Source organism: Panicum virgatum, chromosome 1K (assembly GCF_016808335.1).
Source record: "Panicum virgatum strain AP13 chromosome 1K, P.virgatum_v5, whole genome shotgun sequence".
In the NCBI taxonomy this organism is placed as follows: Eukaryota; Viridiplantae; Streptophyta; class Magnoliopsida; order Poales; family Poaceae; genus Panicum; species Panicum virgatum.
The window spans coordinates 27,518,163-27,536,009 of NC_053136.1; the positions used below are offsets into that span (position 1 = coordinate 27,518,163).

General features: G+C 41.3%; 1 protein-coding gene across 7 annotated transcripts; it reads right to left on the bottom strand.

Moving 5' to 3' along the window:
- Positions 1-305: 305 nt before the first annotated feature.
- On the bottom strand, positions 306-17,577 carry LOC120700688 (serine carboxypeptidase 1-like). Of its 7 annotated transcripts, XR_005685941.1 has the most exons (15): positions 17,255-17,577; positions 15,426-15,574; positions 15,068-15,147; positions 14,756-14,878; positions 14,569-14,671; positions 14,377-14,414; positions 11,829-11,930; positions 11,659-11,736; positions 11,434-11,577; positions 11,227-11,295; positions 8,226-8,347; positions 4,638-4,688; positions 1,729-1,783; positions 879-1,482; positions 306-622 (listed from the first exon to the last, which is right to left on the bottom strand). XR_005685941.1 is itself a non-coding variant. In XM_039984935.1 (14 exons), exons 1-14 carry the CDS (start codon positions 17,401-17,403, stop codon positions 5,604-5,606), a joined length of 1,404 nt encoding a protein of 467 aa, XP_039840869.1. In that variant the 5' UTR covers positions 17,404-17,577; the 3' UTR covers positions 5,378-5,603. The 7 variants fall into 7 exon arrangements, 1 of the variants encoding a protein (XP_039840869.1); XM_039984935.1 differs by lacking the exons at positions 306-622; positions 879-1,482; positions 1,729-1,783; positions 4,638-4,688 and adding exons at positions 5,378-5,690; positions 5,797-5,842; positions 6,191-6,304; XR_005685945.1 differs by lacking the exons at positions 4,638-4,688; positions 8,226-8,347; positions 11,227-11,295; ... (7 more) ...; positions 15,426-15,574; positions 17,255-17,577 and adding an exon at positions 3,379-3,933.
- Between the last annotated feature and the right edge of the window lie 270 nt (positions 17,578-17,847).

Below are 17,847 nucleotides of genomic sequence, written 5' to 3' on the forward strand. Positions count from 1 at the left end.
CAAACAGAACATAGGGTATTACGCTTCCGAGTGACCCGAATCTGTCTAAATCGTTGTCTTGTGTTACCATCAAATCCATGGTTCTGTGGTCTCCCTTCACCTACAAATCTACCGCCGGGCATACCCCTGATGGACTTGCCGGATAAGCAATCCGATAATAGAAAACACGTTTTTCCGCATCTCCTATGAGAAAGGTCATTGGAGCCGCGTTTTGACAACCCACGCCAATGACCCTCACATAGGGGACGCAGGTTCTTAACCCACATCTCCTATGACGAATTAAAAAAACAAAAAAAAAGAAAAAATAGGTGACGAAAATTAACAAAAAAATAGGCCACATATACATCATAGTGCCTCCTCTTATCACACATACATACATCTATCCATACATTTGTGCTCATATATACATCGTCTCCTCTAATCTGCTACCTTATTTTCAATAGATCCTAACACTACTAATCTGAATTAGTACATAAGATGGACCTCATGCCATTCTAAACTAAACCTTGACTTTTCACTTTGAGCCATGCTGGTGAATACTACTTACTGGATCATCTGATAGTTTGATCCAGAAGTCCAGTAGCATATGTCACATAATCATCTCTGCAAAGAGCACCACAGCCTGAAAGATAGAAAAGGGAGTAGCACTTAAACATCATTGTTCAACCTAAATAAAAAGAATATAGATTATCAGTCAAGTGGAGAGGTCAACAAGATTTAACAAAAAAAAAAGAGCTTCCTAGAATATCTTTTTTTACTATGCAAATAAATAGGTAAAAGACAGATCTTAATGAAATAAAAAGGCATAAGTGTCCAACTCAAACAACATTTATCACAATGCATTCACTTGTTTTCCTGTTGTTGAATCAATCACTTACAAATGGGATCTTGGAGGCCTTGTCATTCACAGTGACGGGCACACTGAGAGCAGCAAAGAACTCGAGTCCTCCTTATAGCCACGCCAACACCTCATACTATCCTACAGATTTCAACAAGAGAGATTCAGAAACAAAAATTAGCATCCATGATCCTAAACCTAGCTAATTCTGGAACTGATTCCGACTACTAGTTCAAATATTTAGTTATGAATAGGTAAGTTGAAACTTCAGAATAACATGATGCAGTGCTAAAAATAACAATGATATCCAAATTATGAAAAGAGGTAAGTTTATCTTCAAGTGTTGGAACCTACCACATCCAAGATAATGCCGTGCTAAAAATAACAAGGATATCCAAATTATGAAAAGAGGTAAGTGAAAAAAAAAACAGATCCCAACAGGGGAAAGAACTTCTAATGCAGCTTAAACATGATTCTACTCAAACTGATTGAAAAACTGAATAAATGTATAATAATTACAATGCCTTGGAATGAATTGGAAACTTATCTGAATGATAGGCTCAAAAGGCACTTCTGAATGATAGGCTCAAAGGCACTTCTCCACTTGTAAGTCACGAACAAACAATAATTGATGCACATGAGTTCTACACATTGTACAAGGAGTTAATAGGCACAAAAATTAGCAGCATTCATGTAAGTAATCTGTACATGCAACTAGCCACAGGAAAATACTATTCAGCTATTGATATGGACAAACAAGGACCAATCCAGATGTATGTAGCACAAAATATTATGCATGTAGGGGCAGCATATTATATAGTTTGATACAATTCAGCATAATATATTCAATGTACGGAATGAAATGTACACTAGTGCTTGAAAAATCAAACCTGACAATTTCCACCCCCCTCTATTTGCGATTCAGCCAAACCATAAGTGCCCAACCTGTCAAAAAACCCCATAATGGTAAATGAACTTAACATTAAAAAAGAAAGCACACCAACACTTGTAGCTATTTTTAAGAAAGACATGTATAATTCCACAAGACCAATTCCAACAGTGTAGGTTCTTGTGTTGTTCTTATGAACTAAAACTGATAGATGCCGGATACGGATACTGGTACGCGATACGGGGATACTCCGATACGCCATTTTTTCAAAAACAAGGATACGGGGATACGCCAATATATATAAAAAATAAAAATAAATAAAAATTTTAGAAACTAGAATGTGAGAAAATAGAAGTTCCAGGACTATAATGCGTCATAAACTCATATATTCATATGTTCTATAATTATTAGAGAAGAGAAGGGGCAACGAAAAAAAACCAATCTTATCTTACCTGTTCGTCTGTTCCACGAATGGATGTCGATCGTCTTCTTCCCTAACCTCCGGCACTCACTCTCTCTCTCTCTCTCTCTTTCTCTGTGTAGCGGCCAACTCCGGCGGCCGCGGCTCCTCCTCTCCCTCTCCGGAGGCCGCGGCTCATCCTCTCCCTCTCTAGCGGCCGCGCGGGCCGTCCAGAGGCGCACTCCGGCGGCCGTGGCGGCCCGCCAGCGGCAAGCTCCAGCAGCGCAGCACCACCCCTAAATAGTGCTTTAACAGATGTGCGGGCCTCTGTCTGGACAGGCCGCGCAGCCGCTGGAGCAGTAGGAGGCACGGACGGGTGGGCGGAGGTGACGGCAAGGGAGCGACGAGCGATGGGGAAGGAGCAGGAGGAGGCACGAGCGGGTGGCCGGGCGGCGGTGACGGCAAGGGAGCGATGAGCAGCGAGGAAGGAGCAGGAGGAGGCGTGGGTGGGTGGTCGAGCAGAGGTGACAGCAAGGGAGCCGTGCGAGGCTGCTGCGGGCCTGCGGCTGCGCGAGTGGGGATGAGAGGGTGGCACAGCTGAACGAAGGACCTTTATACGAAGCGATTGAATGGTGATGTTAGGGTTTGAAAGTATCGGACATGTATCCACAGGTATCCCACGAGTATCCGATTTATTTTTATTATTTGAAAATACCTAAATAGTCTGATACTTACGGGATACGTATCCGGGAGTATCAGTGGTGTACGGATATCCGATACAGTATCCGATACCAGTACGTGAGTTTTGCGAAGTATCCGCGTATCTTTTTTTTCTGAATGTTGCACATATGTGAAAATAAATTGAATAAAAAATACCAGAGATCAATTTCAGTGGTGCTATCTACTCCAGCAGAGACAAAGGCAGACAAAGGGGCTCATATGTGCTGTATATGTATCCGACTTATAACTGAACAATGTCTATTATAATATAAAATTTTCGTTCAGTTAGACTAACAGCAAGCATCAGATATTAACCTCACCAAAAAAATCTATCCTGCACCTAATGAAATTAGATGGATCGAGCACCCATCCCAGCAAGAAAGGTTCAGAATAGATCACTCCTAGCCACACACCTTCTTCAAGTCGAAAAGCCCTAGCTAGAGAACGTGAATTCAATCAATCTGAACAATGCAAGTTCGGATGTTTCCTTCCCACCGATCTGAAGAGGAAGCCGAAATCAACCACCAATACCCAGAGAGCACGGAGAAGAAGCGAAGGCACCATCGATCTGCTCCCCAGCCGTCCTTGGGGAGATCGCTCCACCCGCCGCCAACATTCGTCGCGTGAACCGGGTGGTGCTAGATGTGTGGAGGACGGCACCAGTGTTCGAGGGAAGGAGGGCTGGGGCGTCGGCCTTCCTCGCAGGGGATGGGGCCATGGGGAAGAAGCCCGGCAACTTGCGCTTCCCCTACCTCTGCTCCTGTGGATGCGAGGGTTGGGGATGACGCCATGACCGTGTGCGCCTCCTCGACGAGGCGGGTTGGGCCTCCAGCATGGTGCGTGCCCGGCAGCCAGGGTTTGGGCCAGCAATGCGGGCGAGGGAGGTGAGGAGTAGGAGTCGGGGAGTCGGGGGCGGGTGAGCGTGAGGAGCCCCGTGAGAGGTACGCGCGCCGCGGGTGGGTAGGGTAGGAGGAAGTGGAGGCGCGGCCGGGGCCGGGGCCGGAGCCGGAGCCGGAGCCGTCGCCCGTCGACGTCTCTGGATCTGGGAGAGGAGAGGAAAGGGAGAGGAGAGGGGAGGAGTGAAGGACCCGAAAGGGGGAGGAACGAGGAGTGAAGAACCGGATCCGACCGACGGACGCACGCGTGATTGATAACTGGGTTGAATGAAAATTTCGGGGTCCGGAAATAGTTTTTGGTGACGCGGCAGAGAAACGCGTCTCCAAAAGTATAGTATATGGGAGACGTGTTTAAATTTATCCACATCTCTTTTTACATGCAACATTGGAGACGTGAATTGTTAACCCGTGTCTCCTGTAGCATGTATGTTATAGGAGACACGAGTTAAACTTGTAAAGGAGACGCGGGTCATTCTCGGCTGTTGGCAATAAATTCATAAAAAATATGGCTTAATAATTCGCGTCTCTTATATATTATTGGAGACGCGGTTTAATTTCGCATCTCTTGTAATAGTATATCCTTTGATAGTTTCTTACATAGTGTTCGACTTCAAGGGATTCGATTTTGAGTTCACTCCGTTCGGGGTTGGACGAAGAATGTGCCCCGGCATAAATTTCTCGCATGCGAATGTCGAGATTGCTCTGGCTAGCCTCCTGTACCACTTTGACTGGAAGCTGCCAAATGGAGGGAAACCGGAGGAGATGGACATGACAGAAGTTTGGGGAGTGACCGTAACAAGAAAGGCTAAGCTACTTTTACATCCCATTCCTTGCATTCCACTTGAAGATCAATCATGAATTCATGGGGGGAGAGCATGCATGTAAAGAACTTACCTGCCCATCTGAAAATATGCAGGTGGGTGGTCCAAAACGTAAACTTGTATCCTGTAGATGAAAGATTAATCATGGTGCAGCTGTTAGTGTTTGTACGTAAGTATTTCAATACATGAATAAGCACTGAAGCCGGTTTTTATTCTGACACAATCAGCACCACATCATTATATTGTTGACTCGGTCATATTTTGGCCTTGTTTAGTTGCATAATTCAAAATTTCAAAACTACCACATGCATGAAGTATTAAATCTAGACAAAATAAAAAACTAATTGCATAGTTTGCTTGTAATAAATTGCGAGATGAATTTAATGAACCTAATTAGGTCCTGACTAGACACCAAAATTCTACATTAATTGCTACAGTAAACATGTGCTAATTCAAAATCGTAGTTTACAGACGAGTTCCATAATTAGTTTTGTGATTAGTCTATATTTAATATTTCAAATGTCAAAAGATTCATTTTCAAAAATTTTACGTGAGTCATCTGAACAAGGATTGTGACTGTCTGTCCTTTATGTTCACATATGTGATTTCTGCAAACACTGATAATCTTTTATGGAAGTTAGATTGCTCAGATCACATTATTTCCTGTGGTTTTTGTTGGATTCCCTGCCTAGTGCTGGTTAATCTGTGAACACGCTGTGGCACATCTTATTGTTTCCTTCTGTATGTACGAAGCCGCCAGCAATGTTGTGCATAAAGAGACGCAGTTTTTGAACTTGTGTAAGTCTTGCCTGTTCTGCAAGATGACAATTGCATCCAGTCTGTAGCTGTAAAGTAAAGAATCATACATAGAAGAGATTGACTATCAGATACTCAGATGACTTAACCTCCATTTGTCATGCACAGTAGTTCCAAGGAAACTAACATAGGCCTGTATCGAACCAGGAAGGCTCTCACAATCCTTGGTACTGAACTCAGATTATTATCGAGCGGCGATATATACAATTTAAGAGTCATGCTATCACAAGGAAGTAGCTCCATCTATCCACCTCTGATAGGCAACAAACGCTTCAAATGGCAAATAGTCCGATGGAACATGGCCAGCCCCCTACGCGATTTAACAAAATTAAACTGATTAGTTCACGATGGTCATAAAGTTTAACAGAATGCCGTTTTCATAATCAATCAATAAGAAGTACTAGAGATGAACATGCCTTTATTGTCGCAAACAATATATTGCTCCCGTACCTCATCGAATACCTATATAAAACAGTAAAAATAAACAAAATATTACCTTAAATGTACAAAATTCTAAAATATTACCATATAAATCAATTTAAGAGATATTACAGGTTCGCATGTTGTTTTTTTTTAAAAAAAAGATGCATGTTGTTTAAGTAATAACTAATTTAACTTTAGCAGCAGCATGGCTTGATGCAGTTAATTATTCCAAGGCATTTGCTGTGCTAACCAACCAATGGATTGAGAATCTGGATTCATTTTTCAAAATAGTGAAGAATAAGCATTACAGCTTTATGACTTCAAAGTTCAGATCAACAGAGTTTGTATTTATTTTCTACTATCTAGTTAGCAAGTATATATGCTTACCCAGCAATCTGATTCTCCACAAACCAAGGGTGCCATTTCTCGGTTTCCTTGAAGTTTAATTTCTTCAGCCACTCCATAGTTGCAGTAAATGGAACAAGCAAAGAATGATCACCGCTGCAATGTAGTAATGACTAAGTTTACACAAGGTAAATAATGGAAGTTGATCTAGAATATAATAAGACTAGGTTCACCTTGTTGCCTGGATGGCGCTTATCATAGTTTATTGTTTAAGTAGTTTTTTTTTATGTAGTATCGTCAATTGCTTATATTCTTGAAATTAAATAGGGTAGAAATTGTTGTTAATTGTGATTTATATCATGATTTAACTGAGTACTCACATTCCTATATTATTGTGATAGCAACAGAATTACAGGAACATAATTAATAGTTTATTACATTGATAGTCACAAAAGTAAGCTACATAAATGCTGTGGAGATGTATGTAGAATGGATCAATAACATATATGTTGATAATCTTTAGTGGAGCGAAGGTCAAGATGTGAAGTCATTACTGTTATTATGTAATTACTAGCATTTTGCCCGTGGGTTGTTACGGATAATATAAATTTTACCCATAAATATATGGGCTCAATAATTTTTTCGGTGAAAACTCCATATACAATACGTACCGTGACCGCGTGAGGTATTAATTGTCCGGTTTTCAATTGTATTGGGATTCGTATTGATTTATTCGGGTTCCTATTAGGATTCCGATTGATGGACCATGAGCCCACCTGTCAATAACATAGGTGGAGCAAACCAACACACCAAATCAAAAATTTGGGTGGAAACCTTACTCGCTTTAGTAATAGGTATAGATATAGATTACACAAGAGTGGGCACATTTACAGATTACTATGTTTCTATCATGCTACAGATAGAAAGCGAGTTGCACATTTACATATTGCTATTGCTATGGGCATATTAGAGTGCACACATTAAAAAAGAGTTAGAATTTTGTTTCTTCGCTTTCCTTCAATTTTATTTTTCCATTTCTTCTCCTTTTATTTTATTTCCTTTTCTTTAGATTTTATATCATTGATTTTTAGTAATAAAAATCCATTTTATTTATTTATTCAGTTTGTAGATAGAATTGTTAACATGTAAGAATAATTTATTTATCCTGCAGATTTTTTATTTTCATCGTGTAATTATTTGTTCATAAGGTAAATTATTTGTTCATTTTGTAGAGCAAATTGTTCTGTGGCGAAGACCTATTTGTTCATGATATTTATTTTTTATATTTTATTTTATATAATTAAATTTTTGGGATGTATAATATTTTTGTTTATTGTACATTATTATATGTTCCTTTTGTTTAACTTTTTATTCTCAAAAAATAATTACTTTTTCATGTTCTTAAAATATTTGTTTCCAGTTTTCAAATTAAGTATTTTGTATTAAAAAATTCTTTAAAAAAATATTGTGCAAGCATAGGCTAGTGTGGTCTTGTTTTGAAGGTCTTGTGTCATAAGAAAGATAATGGTGCAATCCAAATTTGTTTTGTATGGTCGATTTGATAGTTATAATTTTTTAGATTCAGATTTGCAAAGCATGTAGGTGATGTCAGTACTTTTGTCTACTAATACATGCATGCGCAGATTTTCCTATTTAACTAGCAACTTGCACGCGGAACCCTTCAACAAAAAAATTAACTCACAGAAAAAATGCTAACAGATCTAAGATACGATCCAACACACCGTCTGTACCAAGAAGGAATTAATCACACGCGCTTCAGACGATGGTTGCCGAAATCATCACCCGAAGTGATGAAATTTACCTTGGGTGGGGAGTTAGTATTTTTTATGTTTTATATGCTCTTATTATTGGATTGGCCTGGCTGTTGGGCTAAATGGGCTGCAAATTAACCAGTCTTTTCAATATTTTAGTTGGATCCGTTAAATCACTTAACCGAGGAATGAAACTCGTTACCCTTATTAAATTCGGTTTGTTGCTAATCGGACCAAAAACAGCACGCATATTACTGCCACATAATTAAGAATAAGAATAAAATTTACCAATATAATTTTCTTACCTATAGAAGAACACCCTATAACCTTGTGATGTTACATTCAAGTGATACTCCGTTAATGTTAGGATATCCCTCGTGTATCGAATATGGTTGGGGCACCTCTTCCACGTTCCCGATACTTCAGTCTAAGAAAATGGACACAATGTTCAAACTTTAGCAACGGAGCACTATTGGAAAAACGCACATTCGTCCGTGGCCGTTAGTACCGATCACGGCTTTGCCTAGTACTAACGTGCAAATTTAGTAACGGGCCAAAGGAACAGTGGCCCTGGGAGCTTCTATTTCCACTAAAGAAAAAACTGAAAGTAGTCGCTCACGGGGTTGCTGAAGTCCCTATTCAAGGCGGGACAATCTATGGCATGACGATTCCAGAAGGATATGCTAGGGTCATGGTTGACCGTGTCGAGAAAGGATGGGAAGACCTCAACCTCGAGATCCCTGGAGGCGATGGAGAAGAGGAACTAGGACAGACCCTCCACACTTGGATCTGCTGGAAAAAACAGTACATAAAAATTGCAGGACGGAATCCTAGCCCGTCTCCGAGGTCACCACCAGCTGCTCAAGGGTCTCCGAGGCCCAGTGTGGATCCACCGTCACCGCCCGCAGCCCAGGACCCCAGCATTAGTCCATCGCCGTCACCGGCCGCTTCCGGGGAGCCTAGTGTTAGTCCGCCTCCGCCATCTCCTCGCCCCGCAAAGAAGAAGAAATCTGCTTGGGTGCCGCCACCGCCACCGCCACCTCCAAGATATAAGAAGACCCGAGAACGAAAGAAGAAAGAGAAGCTCGCGCCAGAGAAGTCAGGTTACGAAATGACTCCAGAGGAATTGGATGCTTGGGTGCAAGAAGACGTGCGCAAGCAGTTGAAGCAAAAGAAGCCTCCGCCAAAGGAACCAGTGGATCCAGCAGCGAAGAAATTCTATCTACCCATGATGTGCCAACCAAAGCCTCCACTGATGTCGGACTACGACCGCTTGATTACAAAATCTTGGGAGAAGAAGCGTAATCGGAGGTACAACCAAGTCCCCCAGCTCGGCGAACAACCCAAACAAAGCGTACCCCCTCTAGTAGTGCTTTCAAAAGAGGATGAAGCTACTGCTGAGTTTGTCAAGGAAACGAACCTCACAAAAGCTCAGCTCCTAGGTCAGGAAAAAATCCCGGTTCACCAAGGGGCAGGAAGAAAGCCATTTGTACTGTGGGGAACCTCTGATGTGGCCAAAGTTGATTGACACCCTACCAACAAGAATTTGTGAGTTACATCAGTGGTACTTGAAAGCATGTGCAGAGGGGTATATAATGCTAGCTGCTCGAATTACACATACCCATTTCTATCGGGGAATGGATGACATTTGGATTTATTTTGACCATTTTTTGTTTCTATTCCATCAAGATGCCCTAGACAAGTCCCTCGTCAGTGTATGGTCTATGTAAGTGTTTTCTATCAATTGTATACTCTAGCTCTACTAAGTCGTTTAGATTTCTCATTCCCTCCTTTTATTTGTAATCGTGCAGGATGAAAATGTAAGAATGCCGGAAGAGCGGGATTTACAACGTTGGCTTCATAGATCCGAATGTTATACATGAGGAGTGTGTACGCCAATATCCTAATCGGACCGAGAATAATTTAGTCATGTCCTTGGAAGGGCAGCACGATCGCACATTCATTCTGTTGCCGTACAACTTCAAGTGAGTCCTTTCACTTTTTGGGTCACTTCAACTAGCCAATAAGTGTATATATATAACATTTCTTGTATCCATATGTATGTATCAACAGTTTCCACTGGATTCTACTTGTGATCGAAATCGATCGGTCCCGAGTTACTGTGTAGGACTCCTTGAATAAGCCACCAGAATTATATCAAAATCTTGTAGACATCATGCAAAGGGCATGGTCTCGGTTCCTCAAAACACAATTAGGAGTCACGTCAACACCGACTGAGCTTGAATTCAACTATAACAAGCCGGTACGAATATCGCACATCTACTTTCATTTATTCAAACAGCATGAATATTTCATAACATGTATATATGTATATAGTGTTTGAAACATAAACAAGGAACCAACCTCTGCGGATAGTACGTATGTGAGCACATGCACTTTTTTTGCAGAGATACCAAGAGGGTGACACAAGAAAACTTCGAAGTACGTATAACATTAATAACAATTTCTTGTATCTAATTCCATGCAGGTACTAAATTAAACTATTGGTATTTATTTGTTGTTGACAGATTTGGAGACTGAAAGAGAATCTCATCGAACCAGAAAGAATCAGGGCAATTCAAGAAGCACTCTGTGGATTCCTGTTGGATTAGGTGATAAATCCAAAAGGTGAATTTCATTCCGATCCAAGGATAAGTGTGGCTCGAGCTGATAAACTCAACAAGCGCCGCAAGAAGGATGCCGGTGCCGATGACGATGCAGATGATTAGAATTATTGAAGAATTTGTCGGAAAAAAACTTATGAGAATTCATACTTGTAAATATTATTGTCTTTTATCCATGTATGTATATAATTTCTAACATTTCTTTTATCCATGTATGTATATAATTTTTTTATTTGCTTTGCTCCATATACAAATACAAATTCTAGATAAGAGTACGAGTATGAATACACAAACCGCTGCGAGTACGACTACTAATACTAATTAATTGAAATTGAAAGGAAAAGAGAACAAATATAAAACATCAAAAAGAAAAAAAATTGTTGTATTACCAACCGGTACTAAACTGCTCGGCCTAGCTGCTGGCGTGGCCAGCAGTTTCGTACCGGTTGGCCACGCCAGCAGCTAGGCCGAGCAGTTTAGTACCGGTTGGTGTTACCAACCGGTACTAAACGGGCCGTTTAGTACCGGGCCAGCTGACCGATACTAAGTGCGCGTGCACTTAATACTGGAGGAGGGGTACCGGTCGGGAAACCGGTACAAACCGGGGGTTCCCGACCGGTATTAATGAGAGATTTTCTAGGAGTGGAGTCCACCTAGTCTATTGCCCAAATCCAGCAATTACCTGTTTTGCGTGCAGTTTTTCTCTACCCAATTTTGGATCAAAAAGTTTCTGGAGAGCTTCTTCTTGATCCTGGATTCAAACGCCATATATTAATTAAAAATTATTAAAAGTAATGTCTTTCGTTAAGCTAAAGTATGTACTAATAAGTACTACACAAATAACTCAAAGAAGTGAAATTGAGGATTAATACGTAGATCAATTACTAACATGGCACTCTAAACCATGCTCGGAGGTTTTAGAAATCCGCTCAAACATTTGACCAGAATCATATTCCATAAATTCTTTGGTTATTCCCATCTTGTATCGACATGGTGGGCACAGAATATGCTCCATGTTTATGCCTTTGATTTGCTGCATCTCACATTATTTGAATTGTTAGAACTGATGTAGTAAAAGTTATATGTACATTGGATAAACAGATATCCAAATTACCATATAAAATTGCTCCATGTTCCCTTGGCATGGACTAGAGATATTCCAATACTTTCCATTACAGGTAGTAACCAAGCTCTGTATCAAAGGTTGTATCGGAGAGAAATTATAATAATATCAAATAAAAAAAGAAATACAAATCAGCCATGTTATTTTTTGAACATTAGTACCTCAAACAATTCATCCGAAATCAATCCCATTGGAAATGCATATGGAACATGGGCATTGTTCTCTATATCTATATCAACAGCAGGATTACACAATGAATACCCCTGCAAAAAATATTGAAAATTGATTTTATTTGGAAACCACAATGACTTTACAATGTCTTTCGGTCTATATAATGCATATTGTATATATGAAACGGTATATGCAAATTGATTAAGGGAAAAATAATATGGCAACAAAGAAATAAAATAAACTTGTTTATGGAATACCCAAATTGAGTTGCACATTTATGGTGGAGATGCTCTGGGGCTAGGCGCCAAATCATCTTGTGATTTTTATTAACACAGTTTGAGTTTTTAAGTTGACACTACAAAAGATACTGTAGAATTCAATAACCGGATCTATAATTTTTTAGTGTCGTTTTCCAATTACTGTGTACTAACTACCAATGAATGTACAAAGGAATGTATACATATTTGGAAGCATAGAACGAAAAGCGTCGTACCGGTCATTGAACTGTCAGAATTACTTGTTTGGTGGTTCAACCTATGGGCTGAACCAGCTTAAGTGTATATTTTCAACTCAAACGAACAATGCTTTGCTCTGGTAGCTAAGTGAAGCAAGGGACCAGGGTTCGAATCCCCACCCGGCACGCCCACTACCTTTTCTTCAATTTATCACAGATTTAGATGCCCAAGGGTTTCTTCATTTATCAATGATTTAGATGCCTAAGGGTTTCTTCAATTTCACTACTACAAAAACAATTTGTAAAAACATGGGTCAAAAAGTAACCCACTCCTGCAAATGGAGCGGAGCAACTACAATAGTTGACCCGCCCCTGATAATGCATTTCTAGGGTAGGTAATTGTGTTATCCGTCCCTAAAAATGGCCACCATTTTAGGGGCGGGTGACGCCATCACCCACCCCTAAAAATAATTTTCGGAGGTGGGTGATGGCATAACCCGCCCTACAAATGTTCTCACGCAAAAAAAAAAAATCATAATTTTTCATATGATCTCGGAAAAAGACAAACTTTGTACCAAAATTGTACAGCTTGATGAGATCTAAATTTTTGTAGCCGAGAACCTTTTAATTTAAGGTCATTTAATAGTCCAAAAATAATTATAAGTTCTCTAGTTAAAATTTACAAGTTTTAATTTGTTTTCAAACAACCTCGGATATAGAACGTATAGTAGTTCCATACCAAAGTTTTAGTGGTAAGATCTAAAATTTTATAGTTTATACATTATTCATTTAATAACGTTTAGTTCCACAAAGATCACTGCTAGTTGTGCCCTACATATAGCTAAAACTATACAATTCTCATACAACTTAAGTAATATTTTCATCTTACCGCAATCTTAATCTTCATATAAAATGAAATATATTTGCCATATTGTTTCATGTATCTATAGTTCCAATAACCATAGTGTAGAAGTTTTACTTTTTTATTTTCTCTATAATATTTAATGATTTAAATGAATTTTTCAAATAAAGTAGAAAAATATTTTTAGGGCAGGCGCTCACCTGTGGAAAACCACTTTTATGTGCGGACGACGGCGTCACCCGCCTCTGAAAACCATTTTAGGGCGGGTCATGATTTTATCGGTCCCTACAAATTGATTTCAGTGTTACTATAAAAAAAATAGCATATCCCCATAGAGTCAGAAGTGATTGTGTAGTGTGATTGAGAGGAAGGTACGCGCCAGCCTTGAGGTAAGCGGTTAGGAGTTTACACTCCTAAAAATTCTTGTTTAGTAGTCCTTATCAATGACTTACATGCCCTATGGGTCTTAGAATGGGTATTGGGCTAGCCGCTGGCCCATGTGTCGTTGCTGGAATATTCCTCGCAAGATCCCATTTTTAGGCCAACGGTTCTTCAACGGAAGAACAGGTTAAGTTGCCGGTTAACAGTTTTTTTGGTTCAACCAGTGAACCGCGTCAGTTTTTTGTACTATGTTTGGAAGGATTGCTAAATGGTAAAACTAGCAAACATGCATCATAGTGATTGATGTCCTAAAATGACATTGGAACGCAACGAGATCTAGCAACTTTAAGGCTTGATGCGATCAAGTTGCCAAGTTTCATCTTGTGATGGGCTAGGTGCAGGATTGTCTATTTTCTGTAGGCTTTCCACATGAAACAACTTAAGGGTATGCTTCCTATTATCTCTTGAATATTAAGCATATTATAACCAACTATTTTACCTGTTACGCCTGCAATATATTGAAAAAAAACCCCAAAAATTGTTGATTCAATTTTAGGCTTTCGATATAATCACCGAGCTGGATTTCAACATTAGCATGCTAACCTGTATATTCTTCTTTTGCTTTTAGGACCTTCAATGGGAAAAAGTCCATAATGTTGGCAGTGTATTAAGTGGAATATACTAGCACCCTCTTTGTCATTTTGAGGGCACCACTGAAAAGTTTGCTTACATTACATTACACAGACATTGTAAATATGGCCAAAGAATAATGTTCCAAGTTTCCAGAGTGTTTCATGTTTGGACATAAGTAACACAAAATAGTCAATTATATATGAATTACCTTGAAGTTTATCTTCATTCCTTCGGACTCTTCATTTCCTAAATATTGCATTATGCCATGTCAATAAAAAGAGAACCATTACAGGATTTGAGACACAACTAAAAAGATCACAATCTCCATAATTTTTTTGTTAAAACACATCACATGACTATGCTGTCCAATAAATGGATTAAAAACTGTGTTGCAACTTACTCTTTAGAATTTCCTGTGCAAGTACCGGTACTAGCACTCCACTGTAAGAGCATCCAGCTACGTAGAAAGGATTTGACTGAAATTCAGTATACTCAGCGAACCACTAGGATAAGATCGAAGTACCTCATCAGAACAGAAGAAATTTAATTGTATTACAATATAGAGGTTATTATAAAACCACTCTGACCTTTGACAGGAAGTCATACAAGTCCACAACTCTTTTTGAATCATTTGTTATGTAGTCATCTTCATTCTCAGCATAAGAGTAGCCCACACCTGCTGGCGAGTCAACCAAAGGGAGGCTAGCCATCTGTGGTTGTACAACAAAGACATCAGTTGCATATTTTTGGCGCAAGTACGGAGAGATATCGTTATACATACTTCTGGAGAATGAGCCTCTTATTAGATTATTGGACTTCCTGAAGTTAGTAAGTAAAAAAAAAAGATATTTCCTATTTACACTAGCCGATGTTATGCTAAATTTGGTGCATATATATACCTTAGTCCATGAGTAAGGATTCGTAGTAACTAGTGGGTTGTCTTTGATATGAACCTGGGAGTACTCAATTTTGAATGGTCCTGCAAAACAGAAAGTAGTATATAGTTGTGGTAGACTGGTAGTCTTTCATTTCTTTTTGCGCAATACAAAACAAGTTGTAGTTAACATGAGTCGACAATGAATTGTATCCAACACTCATGGCTAACACGTGAATTGCATAAAAAATAACATAATAGATAGTGTACTGCATATAAACTTTTATAAAGACAGAGAAGAGCATAGCCCTTTTCATAACTTGAATAGCATTATAGCACTATAGTGTATACAAATGATAAATCACTGAAAAGCATGTGCGTACCGATTGAATGATGAAACGCACTAAACCCTGAACATGCTGGACCACCATTTATCCATATGACCACGGGATCTAAACTGGGGTTCCTCTCAGAAGTGGCAAGATAGTAATATAGATGTCTATTTTGTTGCTCATGCCCAACTGTTATATACCTGCAAAACAGGAACGAGAAAACCAAAAATCTTCACCATATTGTAAAAAAACTTTTGCAAAATACTACTATAAAAATCTTAACCAAGACGGGCAAAAAGATTAATCGAGGTGTTTTTCGCAACCGTCTCGGATGCAAGGTCACAGTAAATAACCTATTTTTCGAGGCGGTTTGCTGCCTGCATCGGTTAATCAAATAAAAATTGTAATAAAAAAGAAAAGCCCGACGAGACCGCCAAGACCATCTGAGCCGCTGTGCCGCTCGCTGCCTGCCACGCTGCCGCTTCGCACCCCCGCTCGATGCAGCCGCCGGCCTCCTACGCGGGAGGGAGAGAGAGAAAAGGAGAGGAGTGAGGGAGGGAGGGAGAGAGAGAGAGGGAGAGGAGGGAGGGAGGGAGAGGAGGCAGGGAGGCTGACCGGGTGAGAGACGAATAGGAGTGAGAGTCCCAAACCCAACCCGAGTATATATATGGAACTCTTGTAACGGGTATACATATATAGAACTCTGGTACATACCTTCTGGGCCTCCATATTTTTTGAGGCGGCCTCTATAGGGTGCCCGCCTCAGTTAGTCGATTAACCGAGGTTTTTGGTTTAGAACAACCGCCTTAGTTAATTGATTTTGAAAGACTACTTTTTAACCGTCTTGGTTAATAAAAAATGACCGCCTCAGTTAATCGATACCATTAACCGAGGCAGTTGAAGTTTTTGCCTCCTTGGAGGTGTTTTAAAAAGATTAAGGTAAATCATTCTTTTGTAGAAGTGAAATGTTTTGGCTCGACCTCCGGAGTCGTTGTCGCTCCCTCGGGGTGTGCGACGCCGTCGCCGGGAGCTCGCCCACCGGTACTGGGCGGAAAACCGGTACTAACCCGAGCTTTCCATCCGGTACTAGTGTACATATTTCTAGCAGTGACCGCTGCTCTCTCCAGGGAGAGTGCCACCGCCATCGTGGAGCTCGCCCATGGGAGGTTTGCTGGCCCTCGGAGCACGCCGCTGCTACTGCAGCAGGCAAGCGCGCCGCCGCCGCCTGGGAGCTCTCCCGCTGCTGCTGGCTCGCCGACACCGCTTCCCTGCGTGCTCGGGCGCCTACCTCTGGGAAAGAGAAAAAGAAAGAGAAAGAGAAAGGATGCTGGGATCTGAATATGAGGAGACCAAGAGAAGAAAATGAACGGGAGAACCGGGCAGACCTGGTGGGATAAAGACGTGGGTAGCAGGCCCCCACCATATGAGGAGCGTTGGGGGAATTGACTGCTCAAGGAAGGTTTTGGGCAACGTAGAATCAGCGTCGGGGCTTTCTCTTGTGCGCAAAGCACAAATGAATTTTGCTAAAACCATCTGAGAGATTGCAAATGACAGACCACAGTGGTTTCGTTCCACTACGTCCGCAATCTCTATTCCAGCGAGGAACTTCACCGGTGAAAAATTAACCCTTGTGAGAAATTCCCGAGAAATCTCACGCTTGGCGGCCGCCAGAACTTACAATCGGACTGTCCCCGGCGTCAGATCACACTGCACTGTGCCACTCCACTCGTTCGGATCAATTTCTCATACAAGTGCGAGGAGCGGATCGAGGAACACGCGGAATAAGTTCTCCTCGGAAACATGAGGCGCAGCAGACAGCGAGGAATCCTAGTAGTGCAAACAATGGCATCCCATCACATAGATCTTATTACGGTTCTTACCCGGCGTAGTGCTTGGAGGGGAGCTCGCCGTGGAACCCAGGGAACTCGGTCACCTCCGCGCCGCCCGCCGCCGCGCGCACCGGGGGCGCGCACAGGCACAGCAGGAACGCCACCACCAGCAGCAGCAGCAGCAGCGCGCCGGCTTCCATGGAGGCACAAGGACGACTCTTCGGCGAGACATGGCGGCGAGGCCGCGATCTTTTGGCCGGATCACCAGCCACTGGCTACGAGGATTATTATAATCAGGAGCAGGACGACGATTGAGCTCCCTCTCGCAGGCCTGTGACCTATGGCGAAGGGAATGGGAATGCCGTAGAGACAGAGATGTGCATTGGCCGGTGGAAGCCAGAAACGTGCAAAAGGTAACGGATGCAATAATGGCCGCAACACATGGTTCAAGCGCGCATGCCCACCCACGGAGTGACGCTTGGCGCGTCGCCTAGTGTTCGAATTGTCGCGGAGTCGGCCGCCGTGCCGATGGCGTGACTACTTTTCACTCTCGATCTGAACGGAAACGCGAGAAACCAGCCAGCCTGCTGGTCTCAAAGCCGAAGGCCCGGCCCATTTCGCGTTAATTTAAATAGAAAGAAGTA

What these genes read in the sequence shown, in the direction of transcription:
- LOC120700688 (XM_039984935.1), bottom strand. Translation starts at nt 17,403, where the DNA reads ATGGAAGCCGGCGCGCTGCTGCTGCTGCTGCTGGTGGTGGCGTTCCTG. An exon ending in TGTATGACTTCCTGTCAAAG is followed by an intron (nt 14,672 to 14,755) that starts GTCAGAGTGGTT and finishes ATCTTATCCTAG; the next exon opens with TGGTTCGCTGAGTATACTGA. An exon ending in TTTCGGATGAATTGTTTGAG is followed by an intron (nt 11,737 to 11,828) that starts GTACTAATGTTC and finishes CCTTTGATACAG; the next exon opens with AGCTTGGTTACTACCTGTAA.